The 24,841-nt window shown below is 35.3% G+C and overlaps 1 protein-coding gene across 3 annotated transcripts in view; it reads right to left on the reverse strand.

Annotated features, from left to right (window-relative positions):
* LOC103524475 (optomotor-blind protein-like) overlaps positions 1 to 24,841 on the reverse strand; it is a 68,531-nt gene that overhangs the window by 13,356 nt on the left and 30,334 nt on the right. The window contains exon 2 of one of the 3 annotated variants that reach the window (XM_026819877.1): positions 1,927 to 2,040. The exons of the other annotated variants lie outside the window; for them this stretch is intronic. Coding sequence (XP_026675678.1) covers positions 1,927 to 2,040 — 114 coding nt within the window. The remainder of the gene's footprint in view (positions 1 to 1,926; positions 2,041 to 24,841) is intronic. 3 annotated transcript variants of the gene reach the window in all.

The raw sequence follows: 24,841 nt of genomic DNA on the forward strand, positions 1-24,841 counted from the left end.
AGTTTTTTTTTTTTTTTTTTTGTTTTTCAAATTTTTTTTTTTTCTTCCCCTTTCAAAAACATTTTTTTTTTTTTTTTTTTTTTTTTTTTTTTTAATGATGAACTCTGGATAAATAAACAAATTAAAAACAACTAGGTATGACGCTCCAGAAAATTCTGCCCAACTCATTTCACTGCCCTTACCGTTCAAATCACGAACTGCCAGTTAGAACTAGATGACTAGAGGTTAGTCCGGACCCCACTGGATAAAATATCAAATTATTATCGAATTAATCATCCGAAATTTCTTATCGTTTAACCTTGACGTAATTAATTAGTTTCCTAAATTCATTAACATGGGAGGGATTTAGATTAGATTTTTAATTACTTATCAGCACCTTATTATCACATCCGGTTAGCCAGGTAACAATGTTATGATGTGTTATGTTTTTAGTTATCTGTTTACACTTTTCGGGACTTTATTTATAGGCACTTGGTTATTGGGATTGTTTATACTATTTAGAGCTTTTGGGATTTTAAATTATCTTCAATCATCATGAAATTTTTAAGAACCTCAGAGAGATTGCATATTTGTCTCGCAAAAATTGGTTTTGAAACTGTAGGGCAGCGTTGGTATGATGTGTTAGGTTTTTAGTTATCTGTTTACAGTTTTCGGGACTTTAGGTATAGGCACTTGGTTATTGGGATTGTTTATACTATTTAGAGCTTTTGGGATTTTAAATTATTTTCAATCATCATGAAATTTTTAAGAACCTCAGAGAGATTGCATATTTGTCTCGCAAAAATTGGTTTTGAAACTGTAGGGCAGCGTTGGGCTTCAGGCGGAGACACAGTGATTTTTTAGGTTCTAGCCACTAGTTCTTATTTTTTAATCATTTTTATTTTACAATAAGTTTCTACTAAATACACAAAGTTCTCTCTCTCTCTCTCTCTCTCTCTCTCTCTCTCTCTCTCTCTCTCTCTCTCTGTAAAAAAATCTTATCTTCTAAAAAAAAAAACGAAAATTACAAACACGGTAAATAAAGTACAGCTTTTGGAAATTCTTAAAGGACCAAAACTTTTTTTTACTTTCTATTATGTTCTGGGTTTCTTTGAAATACCAAGGGCCTTCTGGAGGACTTTTCTCTTTCTCTACAGAAGTGTAATGAGTAATGTTTTGTACATCATTCTGATGTAATACACCCGAGGCATTTCGACTTTCAACTCGCCCTCCGCCACTGGGGCGGGCAATCCAATTACAGCGGACGGTCGAAGTGATTTTAAATTGTGTGCGATTTCGCACGTACACCATCGCGAAAAATCTGAGATGACCAATGTTTGAGACGATAGCAAAAAATCATTTAAACAAAAAAGAAATCGATTGTAAGATCTTTAAGTTAAATTATTTTAATTTACTTCTGATTTTGATCCATTTAAGGAAAACAAAGAAAATGAGCAACAAAAGACATGTTTGAGACAATAACAAATAATAGAAAGTAAAAATCATTTGAACAAAAAAGAAATTGATTGTAAGATCTTTAAGTTAAATTATTTTAATTTACTTCTGATTTTGATCCATTTAAGGAAAACAAAGAAAATGAGCAACAAAAGATCGAACAAACTTCGATTGAAAACTGACTAAAAGTTTGACAAATGGAACTTTTGGTTCTTTTAGACTGAAGAAATAATTATTTATTCAGCATATACCTACCTCATTCATAAACAATTTTAGTACCAAATTTAAAACGAAGTCAATTAGTATAAATGCGGTGTTGTCACCTGTGCAATACTGTGTTGTGGGATTTCTCGGCAAAAAAAGGCAAAACAACAATGAAAAAAACAATTTTTCACCGTTCCTTTCCATCTCAAACACTTTCCCCCCATTTCCTCCTCAAGGAGAAACATAAGGATCAAATAGAACTTAAAAGCTAAAGGGACCGTTTCTAACCTGTTGTGAAACTTATAACGGAAGTCATCCGAGGCTACTATATCTAAGAGGAGAATATATTTGGCCTTGGCGTCCAGCCCAGACACGCGAAATTTCATCTGGGGGAACATTTGCCTGCGAAAGTCGAATCAAAAGTTCATCACATTGAAAAAAGCTGCTGGGGCAGACCGGGTCACAGGGGCCAATCCAACCACGTATATTGACTAACATCAGTGGTGCAGTGTGAATGTAACTCAACCAATGAAGTAACTAGTTAGTTTCAACTCGACGGTTTTAACTCCCAGTAATTCTACAATTAGCACAAACCCTTAAAGGGTACATTCCCCAAATTAAATCATCATGTAACCTACCCTTATGTATATTTTTTTTACTTTCTATTACTACAGTATAGCGGAGCTATACTAGTAATGAAAGTATTGCAATCGGTCCAAATTTTCAAAATCGGGAAATGGTTGGAAATATCCGTTTTGGGATCCCCTGATGTCAAAAAAGTGATTTTTAGCCCATGGTCTGTACGTAACGTACGTACGTACGTAACGTACGTACGTACGTAACGTACGTACGTACGTAACGTACGTACGTACGTAACGTACGTACGTACGTAACGTACGTACGTACGTAACGTACGTACGTACGTAACGTACGTACGTACGTAACGTACGTACGTACGTAACGTACGTACGTACGTAACGTACGTACGTACGTAACGTACGTACGTACGTAACGTACGTACGTACGTAACGTACGTACGTACGTAACGTACGTACGTACGTAACGTACGTACGTACGTACGTACGTACGTACGTGCGTACATACATACGTACAGACCATGGGCTAAAAATCACTTTTTTGACATCAGGGGATCCCAAAACGGATATTTCCAACCATTTCCCGATTTTGAAAATTTGGACCGATTGCAATACTTTCATTACTAGTATAGCTCCGCTAAACTGTAGTAATAGAAAGTAAAAAATCTGGTGTGAACATCACACGACTTTCCTTATCCTATTGAATGATGCTTATTTGAGTGTTCTTTTACCCTAACTTTTACAATATCTCTAACCGTTTTGTCGCTATAGCTGAAAACCGCCAAAAAACGGTCGAAATCTGTCAAAAGCGGTCAAAATACCGCCAAGCGCAGCAAACATCTCAACCAAACGTTTTGTGTTGCATCCTTATCACATTTCACTTAACGAGGCAAAAAGTCCGCGTCAAAGGCTAAAGGAATAGGCCGGGTCACAGGGGCCAATCCAACCACGTATATTGACTAACATCAGTGACGCAGTGTGAATGTAACTCAACCAATGAAGTAAGTAGTTAGTTTCAACTCGACGGTTTTAACTCCCAGTAATTCTACAATCAGCACAAACCCTTAAAGGGTACATTCCCCAAATTAAGTCATCATGTAACCTACCCATATGTATGCTTGGTAAAAAGAACTCAAATTCTTATATTGATATTCTATAGGAACAAGATCTGTAAATTTTATTGTACTTAAAAATAAAATAAATGAGTTTATTTAAATTAAAAAAAAAACTCCCAGACAGCTTGTCCGAATTTGATGAAATTTGGCAACCGTGTTTACCACGTAAAAGGATTTTTTTCATTACCCTTTTGGACTCAATCTGAATTTTGTGTTCTGCGTATGGGGGACACTTTTACATGCGCTCTACAGTTCACAAATCCACAAGAACAAGACGTTTAAAACATAGTTTTTTGGTATAAGGTAAATAAAGTACAGCCTTTGGAAATTCTTAAAGGACCAAAAACTTTTTTTTCTGGGTTTCTTTTAAATACCAAGGTCCTTCTGGAGGACTTTTCTCTTTCTCTACAGAAGTGTACTGAGCTAATGAGTAATGTTTTGTACATCATTCTGATGTAATACACCCGAGGCATTTCGACTTTCAACTGGCCCTCCGCCACTGGGGTGGGCAATCCAATTACAGCGGACGGTCGAAGTGATTTTAAATTGTGTGCGATTTCGCACGTACACCATCGCGAAAAATCTGAGATGACCTATTGATCTCCCAGTCAGTCTGGCAGGCGCGGAGAACAATATGACCCCTCAGATGTGGCGCCTGACAAGAGTCCAATGAGCAACATGCTGGCAAAATTCGCAGAAATATTTGAAATATCAATGAAGCAGAAATATTTGTTGCAAAGAGAAAGGAAAAATCGTTACCGACAAGTCTATTGGTTCGAAACAAAATAAATGAACAAATATTGCCGACAATAATTCTGTTGGTTCAAATTGAAACACTTAAGTCAGGGGTTCTTAACCTTTTAGAATTGGCGGACCACTATTGATAAACCAAAAATCTCGCGGACCACTTGAGATTATGTATGTATATGTTGCAAAGATAAAGAAAAAATCGTTACCGACAATTCTATTGGTTCGAAACAAAATAAATGAACAAATGTTGCCGACAATAATTCTGTTGGTTCAAATTGAAACACAGTAAGTTGACTAATCAATCAAGGAATATGTGGATATGTAAGTTCAATTGACTTTGTAAGATACCTTCTAGTTTTTTGTTTACAATAAAAACAATTCTAGGTATTCTATTTTTAAGTCCAAATCTTGGCCTGGCACCACCCCGAGTCCAATATTACGTTAGTTAAATCATCCATGAATCAGGCTTGACCTATCAGCGATAAGATAACGACAAAAGTGCTAATTAATTTGTATCACATGATAAATAAATTAATAAATCAATCAAAATGGACTTGATAGACGCGTCTACATAAATCATAGACACATCGTGTAGCCTAGTTAGGTAAAGGCTATTTAGGTTTGGTATTGGATAATAAGGAATTAATTTATGCCCTTATAGATAAAAAAAAAGTTGAATGTAATAGAAACTATTGGGGATTTATGAGGAAAAAAGTAAAAAAAAATGTTCATGATGATGAGGAAATTAAATTATAGGACAGTTTGGAGAAATTAAGTGTCCTAAATCCCTAAAGTTTAATGGAAACACCTATTTTTAACGAGCAAAATAAACTCAACGGAAATTCAGTCTAACAAACTCAAAAGATGAAACAATTTTAATCGCTCAAGATGCAACAAAAGAGTTTAAAATTACAATATTGAAAGGAAACATGCCTTTTAAGCCCTCCTTTTGCGGGTGACAAAAGTGTTGCGAGGCTTTTAATGGGCGACACCTTTTGTTGGAAAACTTTTTACTTTTGTCGAAATTGTGTGTGGGTAAAACACAAAAATGAAAATGTAACGCAATAAAGGGGTGGGAATTAGTATCTCCTTTCCCGCTCTTCTCCTTTCTTCTTCTTCTTCTTCCTTGTCCTCTTTGTCAAATATAAATTTGATAAATTATTCTGTTTAATTTATGTCAACAAGATTTGTGTCCATTCCCCGAAATCTTTTTTATTAAATTTTGTGGCTTTATTTTGTTTCTGTTCGGAAACTTTTATAAACTTTTCAAAGTACCGTAAGTGGGGGATAGATTGCCCAACATTTAAGCATTTTTTTCTTTAATCAGTCACAACTTTTTTATTATTTAACATATTTAGGAAAACTTTTTACTTTTGTCGAAATTGTGTGTGGGTAAAACACAAAAATGAAAATGTAACGCAATAAAGGGGTGGGAATTAGTATCTCCTTTCCCGCTCTTCTCCTTTCTTCTTCTTCTTCCTTGTCCTCTTTGTCAAATATAAATTTGATAAATTATTCTGTTTAATTTGTGTCAACAAGATTTTTCCATTCCCCGAAATCTTTTTTATTAAATTTGTGGCTTGATTTTGTTTGTGTTCGGAAACTTTTATAAACTTTTCAAAGTATTTTTTGAAGTCGCCCTTATTCTCTTCGATCTTCTTCATCATTTCCCGCTCATTTGGGGTCAATCTTTTTCTACAGATGTCGGCTTCATTATATGTGCATTACTCTCAACTATACCTTTTCGTACAGAGCCTATTTAAAGCAGTTTCTTAATACTATTTGAAAATTGGTTCTAGCCTATTTCAAGTTTCTCCAAGCTGACAAGACGTTCATTTCTCATTCTACAATTTCACACTACAAAAAGTGACAATAATCTCAAACAGGAACCATTTTTCGATCCAATCCAAGTGAAAATCAGACCGATCCAGACAGTTTCAAAACAAACTCGAGTTCCAAGGAAATTTTCCCTTCAAACGTGATGATGAAGTGTCTGGGCAATCTAAGTATTATCTCATCAAATTCATATTAAAACGTCATTAAAACACACTCAACAACATAACATACCTGGTCTATCCACCTAATACGTGTTGCCTGTCCACAAGTAGGAATAAAATTATCGCAAGAATTTCCTAGCCATTATACTGTGTGATAAAAGTACTGATTCCAACACTGATAACGTTGGTGTTGATTTTCTAAGAGGAACGTTAAAAAATAAATAAAAGTTAATTAAAATGATAATAGTAGGTAATAATAAAATAGTAAAAGTTGATCCAGTTATAAACTTCGGCTCTTGCTAAGCAGATTCTCAAGGTTCTGAAACTAAGACTGGGGACAGTTTTCATTTCCATCACTTGACTCTGACAGGTCTTTTCGGTGTTAAGAGCAAAGTTTTTAAAGTTTTTTGGTTTCAACAATCCAACTAAAAGATCGCTTTGTCTTCAAGATTATAGCTGTGGTTTTCTAGTTGGCTCTATTTTCATTGAAAAAATGGTTGGTATTGTTGCTATTGACAAAGTTCTAACGATAATCCCTCAAGGATGCGTCTTGAGCCCTTGAATTAAAAAACGTCCTCATCCACCCTGTACATATTTTGAATGATACATAATTATACACCCTGGTCTGGCTACTTATGTTAGCTCTATACGATAATATGGACCTGATCTCTGTTCACACCTTATTACAGTCAATAAGAAATCATGCTATCAATAACTATGCTTATAACTATAATATTCGAGCGTCTACCAGATGCAATCAAATCTGACAGGAGAATCAGTCATGTGATCATGTCAAAGAATATAAAATACAGGTAACGAGGGACTGTCCCAAGTTATGGTTGGTAAACTGGCACAGAATGAAATTCACAAAAAATTCAAATTCATTTATTCCTACAATACCATACGCACATACTGGAAATAGTACATCAGGGTATGATGCAACTTTCATTATTCCTGAAATTTTGTCAATCATATATTTGCTATTCATAAACACTAATGTTTTATGCTATTGTTATTGTCTTATCATGAATATCAAAAATAAACCAAATAAAAAGTATCTGTGGGGAAAAAACGTCACATGTTTAAAAGAAAATTTCGAAAATGCTTCAGTAGAAGTTCAATTTTTTCTTGCCAAAGGAAAATCAGAATTTGTTAATCTGTTCATGGTACCTAATTCTATTCGCCTTCAGATTAATTCCCTGGAATTTCATTTCATGTCTTTGGCTTTCCTCCGGCAGAGAATCAGCATACAAAAAGGAAGCACAGTCTTGAGTCTTCATGTACATTTTGCACATGAAATAGTGTTTTCTTAAGGATTGATTCTATTATGTTTGTAACAAATACATAATATTAATTAAATTTATCTACTCAATGGTTTTTACTTTCGTTATCCTATATCATATATTTGCTATTCATAAACACTATAATGTTTTATGCTATTGCTATTGTCTTATCATGAATATCAAAAATAAACCAAATAAAAAGTATCTGTTGGAAAAAAAAAGTCACATGTTTAAAAGAAAATTTCGAAAATTCTTTAGTAGAAGTTCAATTTTTTCTTGCCAAAGGAAAATCAGAATTTGTTTTCTGAATTCTCATTTTCCCCCAAAAAGAGAAGGAATTTTGCAATCAATGTCTCGAGAAAGTGTTGCTGATCCTCGGAAAAATCAATACAAAATAGTGCCAACCATTGTCAAATTAAAGGTAGGAAAAGGAAAGTAATCCAATTATGCTTTTTCCCCCTTTAGAGTGCCAGTTACAAATAGACTGGCTACTGCTACTGTTCTTATTTTTGCACCCTATAAAGTTTGTAAAAAATAAAAAAAAGTAAACTTAAGTACCTTCGATAAAACAAATATGCTTAATTTTCTTTGAAAATAAATATGTAAATGTCCCGAGGCATCATCGGTTTAAAACAACTAGATCCGTATGATACACAGGGCCAGTTTGAAAAGAGGACCGTTTCCTCAAAGAAAAAATCGTTTTCTTAATCTATGAGAAAGTGTTGCTGATCCTAGGAAAAATCAATATAAAATAGTGCCAACCATTGTCAAATTAAAGGTAGGAAAAGGAAAGTAATCCAATTATGCTTTTTCCCCCTTTAGAGTGCCAGTTACAAATAGACCGGCTACTGTTCTTATTTTTGCACCCTATAAAGTTTGTAAAAAATAAAAAAAGTAAACTTAAGTACATTCGATAAAACAAATATGCTTAATTTTCTTTTACACGCTATGCTGAGTTAGGAGGAGCACGTTGTATGAAAAGAGGAAAGATTTTTTTTTCTTTCTTAGGGGTATGTTATATAAAATAGAGATGTGCGAGTTATTCCTCTGTTCCTACTGTAAAGTTGTGAGAGCTGGTAATATAGGATGCATTCTAATATGATGCTATTCTATACTAATTTTGTGTTGGAAGAGCTCCTTCAGAAAGGAAGAGTTTCAGGAAAAACCTGCCACTTGGAAAAAAAGGCTGTAACGAAAGCTCGTGTTTGGAAATACCTAGAACTCTAAAGAGATCTAGAAATTTCGGACACCTGTCTGGTTGAACACTCGCGGACCACCTGAAACCTTCTCGCGGACCACTAGTGGTCCACGGACCATATATAGGTTAAGAATGGCTGACTTAAGTTGACTAATCAATCAAATTCCAAGGAATATGTGGATATGTAAGTTCAATTGACTTTGTAAGATACCTTCTGGTTTTTTGTTTACATTAAAAATGATTCTATTCTACTTTTAAGTCCAAATCTTGGCCTGGAACCACCCCGAGTCCAATATTACGTTAGTTAAATCATCCATGAATCAGGCTTGACCTATCAGCGATAAGATAACGACAAAAGTGCTAATTGTTGATTGACATTAGATGGAGATGGAGCCCATAATATAGTAGGATTAGTAGGTTATAAGATTAAAGAATTTTGGTGGACAAAAAAGCTTACGATATGATAAACTTTCAAACGATGTTGACCGATTACAGTGTAAATGTAGAAGGGATGCAACAATCCACCCTGAACAATAAAAACTATATCAACTCACAAAACACAATAATTACACCCTGTAAGAGCTCATAATTCAGAAAATAAAAGGTAGGTAGGGTTCGTGGGGATTGCATGTTTCGAAAAAAAAGCCTCATTGATCTAATATTACATTTAGATCATAATTAAAATCAGCTCCAACACAATAAACAAGTAAAATCAAATATTCCAACTTCTTGTTGGTTTTCATACAACATATCATTCCAATCAGCGAGAATAATGCATTCCTAAAAGAAGAAAATGACAATATGATAATGAAATTCCAATTGTACATTATTGTAGAAAAAATTAATTTATGCCCTTATAGATAAAAAAATTGAATGTAATAGAAACTATTGGGGATTTATGAGGAAAAAAGAAAAAAAAAATATGTTCATGATTATGAGGAAATTACAGGACAGTTTGGAGAAATTAAGTGTCCTAAATCCCTAAGTTTAATGGAAACACCTATTTTTAACGAGCAAAATAAACTCAATGGAAATGCAGTCTAACAAACTCAAAAGATGAAACAATTTTAATCGCTCAAGATGCAACAAAAGAGTTTAAAATTACAATATGGAAAGGAAACATGCCTTTTAAGCCCTCCTTTTGGGGGTGACAAAAGTGTTGCGAGGCTTTTAATGGGCGACACCTTTTGTTTGAAAATTTTTGTCGAAACTGTGTGTGGGTAAAACACAAAAAAGAAAATGTAACGCAATAAAGGGGTGGGAATTAGTATCTCCTTTCCCGTTCTTCTTCTTTCTTGTTCTTCTTCTTCTTCCTTGTCCTCTTTGTCAAATATAAATTTGATAAATTATTCTGTTTAATTTGTGTCAACAAGATTTTTCCATTCCGTAGAAAAAAAACAACATCACATGTTATTTGCTTAATTAACAGCCTAACAAACCTAATGTGTCACTTAGTGTGCTGGAAAGTGATTGAAAGTCACTCTTGGACAGTCTGACCTCTTCAGGTGCCATCCAAGGCAGAAAGAAGAGACTGTTTTGGACTTAAAAGTAGATTTTAAAGACAACCCGGTTAATTTTATAGTTTGTCCTGCTGTAAAATTATGTAATAATACCTATGCATCAATAATATCAATATGCTATCAATGTGTTAAATATGTATTGCTTTTCAACACGAATTCTAGCACTAAAGAAGCCAAAAGACAACAAAGAAAATGAAAATCCTCCCAGCTAATCTGTTCATGGTACCTAATTCTATTCGCCTTCAGATTAATTCCCTGGAATTTCATTTCATGTCTCTTTGGCTTTCCTCCGGCAGAGAATCAGCATACAAAAAGGAAGCACAGTCTTGAGTCTTCATGTACACTTTGCACATGAAATAGTGTTTCCTTAAGGATTGATTCTATTATGTTTGTAACAAATACATAATATTAATTAAATTTATCTACTCAATGGTTTTTACTTTCGTTATCCTATAAAAGGAAGCACAGTCTTGAGTCTTCATGTACACTTTGCACATGAAATAGTGTTTTCTTAAGGATTGATTCTATTATGTTTGTAACAAATACATAATATTAATTAAATTTGTCTACTCAATGGTTTTTACTTTCGTTATCATATATTTCTTGATCGAATTCAACGCGTTCAGAACCGAAGAGCACACAATCGGAATGATGAAGTGATTATAATAATCAGCGCTCACGATCGTTATCCTATAATATTTCTTGATCGAATTCAACGCGTTCAGAACCGAAGAGCACACAATCGGAATGATGAAGTGATTATAATAATCAGCGCTCACGATCAGTGTTAATGATAATTGTTAACACATTACCATTAACATTAACGCATAATATTAACACAGGCATAGTTCATGAGAACCGCACTCAATTACCTGACTAATTACATTAGAATGAAATGCTCGTTATTGATATCAAATTCTTTCTGCTCAGAAGATTTCCACTGTCTGGAACTTGCTAATATACTCGGCGCACCAGTACAGACAATGCGAAACAGACAGGAAACGTGGAAACTCGGCGAATTGGTTCGAGACATTTTCTAAGAGGAACGTTAAAAAATAAATAAAAGTTAATTAAAATGATCATAATTGTAGGTAATAATAAAATAGTAAAAGTTGATCCAGTTATAAACTTCGGCTCTTGCTAAGCAGATTTTCAAGGTTCTGAAACTAAGACTGGGGACAGTTTTCATTTCCATCCCTTGACTCTGACAGGTCTTTTCAGTGTTAAGAGCAAAGTGTTAAAAGTTTTTTAGTTTCAACAATCCAACTAAAAGATCGCTTTGTCTTCAAGATTATAGCTGTGGTTTTCTAGTTGGCTCTATTTTTATTGAAAAAATGGTTGGTATTGTTGCTATTGACAATGTTCTAACGATAATCCCTCAAGGATGCGTCTTGAGCCCCTGAATTAGAAACCTCATCCACCCTGTACATATTTTGAATGATACATAATTATACACCCTGATCTAGCTACTTATGTTAGCTCTATACGATAGTATGGACCTGATCTCTGTTCACACCTTATTACAGTCAATAAGAAATCATGCTATCAATAATTATGCTTATAACTATAATATTCGAGCTTATACCAGATGCAATCAAATCTGACAGGAGGAATCAGTCATGTGATCATGTCAAAGAATATAAAATACAGGTAACGAGGGACTGTCCCAAATTATGGTTGGTAAACTGGCACAGAATGAAATCTAAATTCTTTTATTCCTACAATACCATACGCACATACTAGAAATAGTACATCAGGGTATATGTTTGATTATTCCTGAAATTTTGTCAATCATATATTTGCTATTCATAAACACTAATGTTTTATACTATTGTTATTGTCTTATAAGGAATATCAAAAATAAACCAAATAAAAAGTATCTGTTGGAAAAAAAAACGTCACATGTTTAAAAGAAAATTTCGAAAATTCTTTAGTAGAAGTTCAATTTTTTCTTGCCAAAGTAAATTCAGAATTTGTTTTCTGAATTCTCATTTTCCCCCCAAAAAGAGAAGGAATTTTGCAATCAATGTCTTGAGAAAGTGTTGCTGATCCTAGGAAAAATCAATACAAAATAGTGCCAACCATTGTCAAATTAAAGGCAGGAAAAGGAAAGTAATCCAATTATGCATTTTCCCCTTTAGAGTGCCAGTTACAAAGAGACCGGCTACTGCTCTTATTTTTGCACCCTATAAAGTTTGTAAAAAATAAAAAAAGTAAACTTAAGTACATTCGATAAAACAAATATGCTTAATTTTCTTTGAAAATAAATATGTAAATGGCCCGAGGCATTATCGGTTTAAAACAACTAGATCCGTATGATACACAGGGCCAGTTTTAAAAGAGGACCGTTTCCTCAAAGAAAAAATCGTTTTCTTAATCTAAAACGTTATACATTTTTCGAATGTATCAAATGGAGTTCAATTTAATATTTTCTAAATACAAGTACTCCATTGTACTGTAAATCCATTGTAAATATTACAAATCAACATACCTAAAAAGTGCCAAATATGTCAGCCTATGAAAAAATTTAAACAGATTTTTTTTTGTTACTAGAGAATACTGTCACTAGAAATAGTAAAAATTAATAGAAATCCACTAAAAAATATTGAAAACTTCCAAATTATTTTAGGAGAGGAAAGGTCCCAAAGCTTCGCCTTGTGGTCATCCCCTGTTGACCAAATCATAGCACCAATTCCAATCCATGAATTCGTGATGAAAGGAATTATCTCGAAATAAGTATATTCGTGGATCGTGTGGATATAGAATTTCGTGAACGAATTATTTTATTTACTTTTTTTCTGTTATTATCACCAACACCTTGTGCTTTTTACACGTCATGTTGGGGTCACAAAAAATCGACCGGCATTGACCATGGTATGTGGAGAGTAATCCTAATAGGTACTGTTGGCAAAATCAAGCAGTATCAAAGTACATATACATACATATCATTAGGTAGGCAAATATAGATCTTCTCGCTGGAAAACAGGCCATTACTTTGCGAAAATTGGACTTTTAATGAAGCAATGTCAGCAAATGAGAGTATGGACAATGAATATTCAGAGAGATTATACCAAGAAAAATAATGAGATCTAATTAAGCCGCCTATCCTAGAAAACACTCGAAAGATACCCCATTTTCAAAACGAACTTGGAAACTCGAGATTTTCCATTACAAGATTCACAAGCTCTCAAATCACTTATCTTTCTTTTTTTCTTCAACAATCGACCGGCATTGACCATGGTATGTGGAGAGTAATCCTAATAGGTACTGTTGGCAAAATCATACAAGCAGTATCAAAGTACATATACATACATATCATTAGGTAGGCAAATATAGATCTTCTCGCTGGAAAACAGGCCATTACTTTGCGAAAAGGTAAAAAAAAAGTATCCAGAAATTACAGTTCATAACACTGGGAGGCACCAAGTCGTGTTTAGATCATCTTCGAGAAGAGGAAGAAGAGAGAAAAAAAAGAGAGTAAATATTAGTTTGAACAAACATGTCGCTCTCTTCGATCCTGACAAGATAGACAATACTAAAGTAAATATTAAAAAAAGAGAGTAAATATTAGTTTGAACAAACATGTCGCTCTCTTCGATCCTGACAAGATAGACAATACTAAAGTAAATATTCATCATCCAAGCATATCACAACTATCACCCAGGCAAAAATAACTCAAGCACAAGACAATATCACCCAACCAAAACGTGTTAACATCTTCGCGAATCTTAATGCATTCGTGTGATCTCATGAAATTTTATCGAGGGAAGAAAAAAATTACCATTATTTGACGACTTGAACGGGATGGTTAAGAAAATCATTAGAAGACTTCTCCAAGAAACATGACCCATTTTGGTCAGACTCCAGCCGACGGCAAACTATCGTACTATTCTCAACGCCATGCAAAGAGTCAATGAAACCATTAAGGTAAATAAAAGAGTGAACAAAAACATCCAATCCACTTGTTCGCACAGTTAGAAACACATTCACTCCAACTTGCAGACAAACTTGTAGAAGTTGTAGCGAAATCCGAAAAGCAAATAACAACAAATGCGTCAATCGTTTTTCATCTTCTTCGTCTCGTTCTTATCCGAGACAAGATTGTAGAAGCAGAATGAAGAGAGCAAAGAAGAAGGAACGAAAAGAGACAAGAAGAGAAGCAAAGCAAGTAGTTATTAACAAAACATAACTTAGTAACTTAATAGCCACTATAAACCAAACCAAACTCAACAGTTCTCCAAGACATACAAGAAGAGTGAGAGAGATGCTCGGACCATGATTGAAAACAGATAGAACCAACAAGGACAGACGCAGGAGAGCGAGAGAGAAAGAGAGATCGTGAACTTGTTGGTTCTGTGTGAGATGGAAAGAGATGAACTTGTTTTCAGAGGTTCCGTGATTTCAGAACCGATGTTTGCTGATCCTCGACCCTCCTTGGTCATTTGTTGTTCCCATCTAGCTTTTTCTCATCATTTGAAATCAGGACGAAACGTAGTAGGAATTCGATGAAAACACGTTGGTCCGTTGGCCAAGCATAATCCCAGACATCGAAAAACAAGAACAGAAAATTAGCTAATGAAGTTAGATCGGAAATAGAAAATACCATCTAAAATCACATGGATCCACAAGCAAATGTAAACATCCGAATCAAAAGGAAGAAAAATCAGCAAATGAAACAGTCTGACTCAGACAAGACTTGAAAATTGCCCAAACCAGGCTAAAAAAAGAACTAGAGAAACAACCCAACTAAACAAAACTAAATAAAAAATTGACTAAAATAAACGAATATCAAGATAAAATCAAAACCGTCAAAGACAAGAACAAAACAAACAACCAAACCAATCCATAGAACACTCAACAAGATCGACAAACCCGGTCTCAAAGTGCACGGAACCTTCGGAGATAGCTTCTCAGGTCTCAGGTAGGTAAATGCCCTGTGTGAGATGGAAAGAGATGAACTTGTTCTCAGAGGTTCCGTGATTTCAGAACCGATGTTTGCTGATCCTCGTCCTTCCTTGGACATTAGTTGTTCCCATCTTGCCTTTTCTCATCATTTAAAATCAGGACGAAACCTAAGAGAAATTCGATTAAAATACTTTGGTCCTTTGACCAAGCACAATCGTTCACATATACATAGAAAAAGAAGAACAGGAAATTTGCTAAGCACGGAAGGACAACATTGAATCGGAAGTTAATACGAAAATAGAAAATACCATTTAAAGGCACATGGATCATCAATGAAATGAAAACATCAAAATCAACAGGAAGAAAAATCAGCAAACAAAACGACCTACTAATAAAAGACTTGAAAATTGGCCAAACCAGGCGAAAAAAGAAACAACCCAAATCAAACAAAAATACAAAAAAATCCAAAAACTAAACAAAAATCAAGATAAAATCAAAAACGTCAAAGACAAGAACAAAATACAAACAATCAAACATTAAACAAATCGATAGAACACTCAACCAGATCGACAAACCCGGTCTCAAGGTGCACGGAACCTTCGGAGATAGCTTCTCAGGTCTCAGGTAGGTAAATGCTTATTTCTTAAGACAATATGATAGAGTTAGAGACTGACCCTAAAATAAACGAATATCAAGATAAAATCAAAACCGTCAAAGACAAAAACAAAACAAACAACCAAACCAATCTATAGAACACTCAACAAGATCGACAAACCCGGTCTCAAAGTGCACGGAACCTTCGGAGATAGCTTCTCAGGTCTCAGGTAGGTAAATGCTTATTTCTTAAGACAATATGATAGAGTTAGAGACTGACTGTGAGCTCTAATCAGGATCTGTGACCCCCCATGCTCTCTTTGGCGCCGGTCGAGAAAAACAAATAAATAATAAATATTTATCTATCTCTTCTCTCGTTCTCATTTCTCTCATCCTCTCTACAATATTATATCCATCGAGTATATTTATATCCTTTCTTACAATATTATATTATGCATGCTTCGGTTGTATCTTTTATATTGTTCGCTAGAGTGGTCTTCTCACAGTGTTTTGCAGACTTGTTACCAGCAGGTCGGACCCGTCATCCTGCTCCACAGTTAGCTGTCTTGGTGAGAATGTGAGTTCTTTTTTGGGGATTAGAAATTTCTACACCAGCACTGTCTGTTGGTTTTGCCAATTTTTCGCTCCAGAAGGTTTGGAATCGACAATCGTCTGATTCTCGGCGATCCGTCATCACTTGAAGGGCTTTCGGTAGTTTTGCTGATGAAAATGGTTTCTTATTTCGATGTATTTGGCAAATTGAAGACGGACGTTTGTAATGGCGCTTGTCAAGTAGTGCTGTCTGTTAGTTTAGGTCCAATTTTTCTGTCTAAAATATTTATGACTCTTCATTTTATCCTGATTCGCTGTTTTTTTTTTTTTTTTTTTTTTTTTTTTTTTATCCGCCTAATACCACCAAGTTATTGATCTAGTATTGCATTTAGATCATAATTAAAATCAGCTCCAACACAATAAACAAGTAAAATCAAATATTCCAACTTCTAGTTGGTTTTCCTACAACATATTATTCCAATCAGCGAGAATAATGCATTCCTAAAAGAAGAAAATGACAATATGATAATGAAATTCCAATTGTACATTATTGTAGAAAAAAACAACATCACATTAAGTTATTTGCTTAATTAACAGCCTAACAAACCTAATGTGTCACTTAGTGTGCTGGAAAGTGATTGAAAGTCACTCTTGGACAGTCTGACCTCTTCAGGTGCCATCAAAGGCAGAAAGAAGAGATGCAAAACCCACCACAGGGTAGATTTTAAAGACAACCCGGTTAATTTTATAGTTTGTCCTGCTGTAAAATTATGTAATAATACCTATGCATCAATAATATCAATATGCTATCAATGTGTTAAATATGTATTGCTTTTCAACACGAATTCTAGCACTAAAGAAGCCAAAAGACAACAAAGAAAATGAAAATCCTCCCAGCTAATCTGTTCATGGTACCTAATTCTATTCGCCTTCAGATTAATTCCCTGGAATTTCATTTCATGTCTTTGGCTTTCCTCCGGCAGAGAATCAGCAAAAAGGAAGCACAGTCTTGAGTCTTCATGTACACTTTGCACATGAAATAGTGTTTTCTTAAGGATTGATTCTATTATGTTTGTAACAAATACATAATATTAATTAAATTTGTCTACTCAATGGTTTTTACTTTCGTTATCATATATTTCTTGATCGAATTCAACGCGTTCAGAACCGAAGAGCACACAATCGGAATGATGAAGTGATTATAATAATCAGCGCTCACGATCAGTGTTAATGATAATTGTTAACACATTACCATTAACATTAACGCATAATATTAACACAGGCATAGTTCATGAGAACCGCATTCAATTACCTGACTAATTACATTAGAATGAAATGCTCGTTATTGATATTAAATTCTTTCTGCTCAGAAGATTTCCACCGTCTGGAACTTGCTAATATACTCGGCGCACCAGTACAGACAATGCGAAACAGACAGGAAACGTGGAAACTCGGCGAATTGGTTCGAGAAAACCAAACAAAGAGAATTGTCTAATATATTCTGCAAAGAATTGAACCTTGGAGTGCTGAACTGGTCTAAGGGCGGCCAATCATGATCTGCCTGTCGGACAGACTATTCGACGTAGGTCTGTCAGACCACCGGGCGGAAAAAGCTTCCGACTTCTAGGTCTCTTAGACGGTCCGAAAACTGAAATCGGAAGCTTTTTCCGCCACACAAGTTCCGGCGTCAGATCTAGATCCTTCAAATAGTCGGACCATAAGTGGCCGGTCTAAGAATAGAAGTCCTCATACAGTCAAGTCTTTGACCAAGAGAGCTAATCAGAGAAATATTACATTACAATATACAAACCGCAGCTCAGGCCAGAAATTGCGATATGCACTTCTAAAAATAAGCATGGAAATCAAGACATTCCGAAGTGGTCATAAATACAAACCGCAGCTCAGGCCAGAAATTGCGATATGCACTTCTAAAAATAAGCATGGAAATCAAGACATTCCGAAGTGGTCATAAAAGGGAGTAAATAAGTCTTCTTCATTGATTTAGTGTTATTGTGTAGCACCAGTTGACAACACGATCAGGTTGGACCCAATCACTCATCCTAACTTAAGTCTTCCTCTACCTTAACTTTTTGCCTCAGTATCTATCCTTTTCCTCTCAAATCTTCTTCAAAATTATCTTTCCATCTCAGCTTTGGCCTTCCTCTCTTTCACTGCTTTTCCATCTTCTTCTTCTCAAGGTTGCTCTCCTAGCGAACGTTGGAAGTTATATTGGCAATTTTGTTCTTGTCTCTTGCAATCCTCATCAAATCTCGGTCATCGCACTCAAAACCATTCTCGCAAATTACTCCTCCATGATCTTCTTCTGCCTCTGTTTCGTCGTCCTTCTATCTTCCCTTCCAGAATCAGGTTCAGCAGTTTGTATTTTCCATTGAAAGCTCAAAACTGAAATCGGAAGCTTTTTCCGCCACACAAGTTCCGGCGTCAGATCTAGATCCTTCAAGTAGGTTGGATCATAAGTGGCCGGTCTAAGAATAGAAGTCCTGATACAGTCAAGTCTTTGACCAAGAGAGCTAATCAGAGAAATATTACATTACAATATAAAAACCGCAGCTCAGGCCAGAAATTGCGATATGCACTTCTAAAAATAAGCATGGAAATCAAGACATTCCGAAGTGATCATAAAAGGGAGTAAATAAGTCTTCTTCATTGATTATTTAGTGTTATTGTGTAGCACCAGTTGACAACACGATCAGGTTCTGGACCCAATCACTCATCCTAACTCAAGTCTTCCTCTACCTTAACTTTTTACCTCAGTATCCTTTTCCTCTCAATCCTTCTTCAAAATTATCTTTCCATCTCAGCTTTGGCCTTCCTCTCTTTCACTGCTTTTCCATCTTCTTCTTCTTCTCAAGGTTGCTCTCCTAGCGAACGTTGAAAGTTATATTGGCAATTTCGTTCTTGTCTCTTGCAATCCTCATCAAATCTCGGTCATCGCACTCAAAACCATTCTCGCAAATTACTCCTCCGTGATCTTCTTCTGCCTCTGTTTCGTCGTCCTTCTATCTTCCCTTCCAGAATCAGGTTCAGCAGTTTGTATTTTCCATTGAAAGCCCAAATCACGCCCTGAATCCTGATATCGTAAACACTCTCGACGATATAATGACTAACAAGGTCCTCATCAACTCCATGACCACCAGGATACAAATCTCCTCCTAATCCAACATCCAGCCTTGCCCGGGGAGATTCCCATCAAATCACGCCCTGAATCCCGATATCGTAAACACTCTCGACAATATAATGACGAACGACTAACAAGGTCCTCATCAACTCCATGACCACCAGGATACAAATCTCCTCCTAATCCAACATCCAGCCTTGCCCGGGGAGATTCCCATAATTACACACCCCGGAGATAATTAATACCACCCAAAATCTTTCAACAGCTCCTCACGAAGAGATGAAATTCCTCGAAACAAGAAACGGATGTGACCATCTCATCGAGACCGTGGTATTTCAAGTCTTCCTCTACCTTAACTTTTTACCTCAGTATATCCTTTTCCTCTCAATTCTTCTTCAAAATTATCTTTCCATCTCAGCTTTGGCCTTCCTCTCTTTCACTGCTTTTCCATCTTCTTCTTCTTAAGGTTGCTGTCCTAGCGAACGTTTGAAGTTATATAGGCAATTTTGTTCTTGTCTCTTGCAATCCTCATCAAATCTCGGTCATCGCACTCAAAACCATTCTCGCAAATTACTCCTCCCTCCTCCATGATGTTCTTCTGCCTCTGTTTCGTCGTCCTTCTATCTTCCCTTCCAGAATCAGGTTCAGCAGTTTGTATTTTTCCATTGAAAGCCCAAATCACGCCCTGAATTCCGATATCGTAAACACTCTCGACGATATAATGACTAACGACTAACAAGGTCCTCATCAACTCCATGACCACCAGGATACAAATCTCCTCCTAATCCAACATCCAGCCTTGCCCGGGGAGATTCCCATAATTACACACCCCGGAGATAATTAATACCACCCAAAACCAAAATCTTTCAACAGCTCCTCACGAAGAGATGAAATTCCTCGAAACAAGAAACGGATGTGACCATCTCATCGAGACCGTGGTATTTTACATTCATTCCTCTGCAAGAGAGTGACTGGGGGCCATTAAATTATCTTAATTAATATTAGGTGTATAGAGCACCATCCATATAGTTATTATGAACCTCGTACCTCGTCTACAAGAGGTACTTAAGTTCAACCGTACAGGGTGGGTGCTCTTGGACCGGAACTTGAGGAGCGTCATCAAATGCCTTGAGACTATGCTTAGCACGAACTTAAGAGCCAGCATTTTGTTCATAAATATGGGTGTAAGTCAGAAGAAAGGATAAAGACAGAGGAGAATCAAAATTGTTCGGAGTTGGTCAAACAATTGTCCTGAAATTGCATGGGATTGGACTTTTCATGAAGCAATTTCAGCAAATGAGAATATGGACAATGAATATTCAGAGAGATTATACCAAGAAAAATAATGAGATCTAATTAATCCGCCTATCCTAGAAAACACTCGAAAGATACCCTATTTTCAAAACGAACTTGGAAAATCGAGATTTACATTACAAGATTCACAAGCTCTCAAATCACTTATCTTTCTTTTTTTCTTCAACAGCTCAACAGATACAAAGTTGTGCCACACGGTAAATATAGACATGGTTCTCAATGAAATTTACTATGTTGGTGTAGATCCATGGAAAGTACCACTCGAAGCATATAATTTCAGCTGAAAGATAAATGATAACGAGATCTAATTAAGCCACCTATCCTAGAAAACACTCGAAAGATACCCTATTTTCAAAACGAACTTGGAAACTCGAGATTTTCCATTACAAGATTCACAAGCTCTCAAATCACTTATCTTTCTTTTTTCTTCAACAGCTCAACAGATACAAAGTTGTGCCACACGGTAAATATAGACATGTATTTAAAATAATCATAAAAAAGGTAAAAAGGAAAAAAATTGCCATCTTTTGACGACTTGAACGGGATGGTTAAGAAAATCATCAGAAGACTTCTCCAAGAAACATGACCCATTTTGGTCAGACTCCAGCCGACGGCAAACTATCGTACTATTCTCAACGCCATGCAAAGAGATACATGACTGGACTTTTGCAAAATTTGCAGGTCAACCATAATGATACACCAAATCTTAAACAAACAAAACTTGGTTCTTACAAGGATAGGAAAAATCCTAGTAATGAAAAAATCAGATTTAAAAAATAAGAAAACCCATCTACTGTTTAAATCAGTACTGAAATAAAAGACATCTTAGATTTTTCCCAGTTCAGAGTGAAAATGTATCGATATTTCTACCATCACTAGAAGAACTGACAGAAGAAGAAAACCCATCTACTGTTTAAATCAGTAAAACTGAAATAAAAGACATCTTGGATTTTTCCCAGTTCAGAGTGAAAATGTATCGATATTTCTACCATGAGAAGAACTGACAGAAGATTTGGATTAACCACATCTGGAGGATCTATTTAGACAGCTGAAGCACTAAGTACATAGTAACAGTGCTTATGAGAAACAAAGTCTAGGGACATGGAACATCTGAGTTTTGAACGAACAAAGGTCTCTTTATTCTGAAAAGGGTTGAAGCCCTTTTAAAAATGGCAACCGGAAAGGTTATCTGATGGAAGAAACACATTATCAGAACCCAACATTATCATGGTCCCTGAATATTCAACTCTGATGGTAATAAATTATATTGATTAATAATTAATAAGAACGATTTCAGTCACATCCGAAATAGCTACAATAAGTAGGTAAGGTACAATAGATGAATGATTGCAAAGGCAATTTCGATGATTGTCCAAAAAGTTATAGAACCGTAAGCCGGACATAGGCGAAAATGTTGAGCCTTTCGAAAATTTCATGGAAATCCTATCACATCCGAAACAGCTACAATAAGTAGGTAAGCTACAATAGATGAATGATTGCAAAGGTAATTTCGATGATTGTCCAAAAAGTTATAGAACCGTAAGCCGGACATAGGCGAAAATGTTGAGCCTTTCGAAAATTTCATGGAAATCCTGTCACATCCGAAATAGCTACAATAAGTAGGTAAGCTACAATAGATGAATGATTGCAAATGTAATTTCGATGATTGTCCAAAAAGTTATAGAACCGTAAGCCGGACGTAGGCGAAAATGCTGAGCCTTTCGAAAATTTCATGGAAATCCTCTTGAGCTAATGGTAATCCTATCCAACATGACCGAAGAGGCCCTGAGCGTATTATGTTTAAGTACCCGATAATAAATACGATGATTACCAATAATGATAATACTGGACCTGGGATGTAGTGGGCTTCAACATCACCATCAACTGCTTGTTTCTCCTTTTAATGAATATTGTTTACTATGCGAGGAGGTTATGATAAATTTCATTCATAACAAAGATCTCATCCAACCATCTCTCAAATTCATTCATTCTTTCTCTCACAAAAAAAGTTCTCAATATAATGATAGGTTTAGCGTAGCAGTAGTGTTGTATGTTATAATTATTTGTGTAAACATAATAAAATATACCGGGTCCGACGGAAGGGCGATATGAATGGACGAGGAAAATGTATAGGGTCTGACGAAGTATGAGCTCCCTGAATATGACTTGGAGAAAATATTCATATTTACAATATTCAATATGTGGTCTCTGCTCTGCATTCATGGTTGGAGGCTCAAAATGGAAAATGGCTTTCGTCAAGAATATAAAGAGAGAAGCTAATGGTACCATAAATCCTATTACTAAATAGTTTTCCTCGATTTTCCTCGTAATTGAATAAATTTCGGCGTTTATTTCCGGACAGAAACACATAGATTATGCCAGCATATCACTGCGTTTATTTTCGGATAGAATTACGTAGATTATGCCAACATATTGTCACCCACACTAGTTAGGAATGTTAGGATCTCATTTTCCAATTTTATAATTTAGTGTAACACAAATTTTTGGTCTCTGCTCTGCATTCATGGTTGGAGGCTCAAAATGGAAAATGGCTTTCGTCAAGGATATAAAGAGAGAAGCTAATGGTACCATAAATGCTATTACTAAATAGTTTTCCTCAATTTTCCTTGTAATTGAAATTTCGGCGTTTATTTCCCGACAGAAACACATAAGGTTCAGCAACATAGCACTAGGGTCTGACGAAGTATGAGCTCCCTGAATATGACTTGGAGAAAATATTCATATTTATAATATTCAATATTTGGTCTCTGCTCTGCATTCATGGTTGGAGGCTCAAAATGGAAAATGGCTTCCGTCAAGAATATAAAGAGAGAAGCTAATAGTACCATAAATGCTATTAGTTTAAATAGTTTTCCTCAATTTTCCTTGTAATTGAGGAAATTTCGGCGTTTATTTACCGACAGAAACACATAGATTATGCCACATATCTCTGCGTTTATTTTCGGATAGAATTTCGTAGATTATGCCAACATATTGTCACCCACACTAGTTAGGAATGTTAGGATCTCATTTTCCAATTTTATAATTTAGTGTAACACAAAAAATCACAAAGTACTTATACTGTTCACGCGTTCGATAACTATATTGATTCAGGGAGTACATCCAGATTTCACCATCAACAAGGTAATCCAATTGAGCAAACAGATCAGCGACACTATATTCAGACTATTATTTTGATTGTTAATTGTAAATTATTACCAGCAGCGCCATGCAAAAAAAAGTTTGAGAACCACTGATTTAGTGTAACACAAATCACAAAGTACTTATACTGTTCACGCGTTCGATAACTATTGATTCTGGGAGTACATCCAGACTTCACCAACAAGGTAATCCAATTGAGCAAACAGATCAGCGACACTATATATTCAGATTATTATTTTGATTGTTAATTGTAAATTATTACCAGCAGACCTGTCTGATTCAGACGGTTCTGGATTTTAAATTGTTATTTCAGTGCACTTAGCGTTCGAAAAGAATAATAAAATTAGAAATCTATGGGTTTTTTTGTCCACCACATTTGTTTAGTTCAAATTTAAGTGATCATTTAGGTATGTGAAAATTTCCCACTTTTCCTTGTTAATTCAACACTCACAAAGTACTTATACTGTTCACGCGTTCGATAACTATTGATACAGGGAGTACATCCAGACTTCACCAACAAGGTAATCCAATTGAGCAAACAGATCAGCGACACTATATTCAGACTATTATTTTGATTGTTAATTGTAAATTATTACCAGCAGACCTGTCTGATTCAGACGGTTCTGGATTTTAAATTGTTATTTCAGTGCACTGAGCGTTCGAAAAGAATAATAAAATTAGAAATCTATGATTTTTTTTTCCACCACATTTGTTTAGTTCAAATTTAAGTGATCATTTAGGTATGTGAAAATTTCCCACTTTTCCTTGTTAATTCAACACTAGTATACTATTCTAAAAGTCTATTTTATGACCTTAGGATCTATGAATAGTTTTGTCGAATATTTGATTTGTATAGGTTTAACAGAGTTTTAAGGGATAAAAAGAAGGTTGGTGAAACCCACCCATTTCCAAAGATATCTATATACCATCAGGATATACAAATTATAAAACCATGGAACCTCTCATAGCTCAACGCCTGATCTGAGAAACTTATAGCAAATAGAAAGTAACAAATGGGCCGGGTTTTGAAGATCTCTCAAACGCCAAGAACAGAAGACTATATTGAAAGATTTGAAAG

Source organism: Diaphorina citri, unplaced genomic scaffold (genome assembly GCF_000475195.1).
Source record: "Diaphorina citri unplaced genomic scaffold, Diaci psyllid genome assembly version 1.1 scaffold100, whole genome shotgun sequence".
Taxonomy (NCBI): domain Eukaryota; kingdom Metazoa; phylum Arthropoda; class Insecta; order Hemiptera; family Psyllidae; genus Diaphorina; species Diaphorina citri.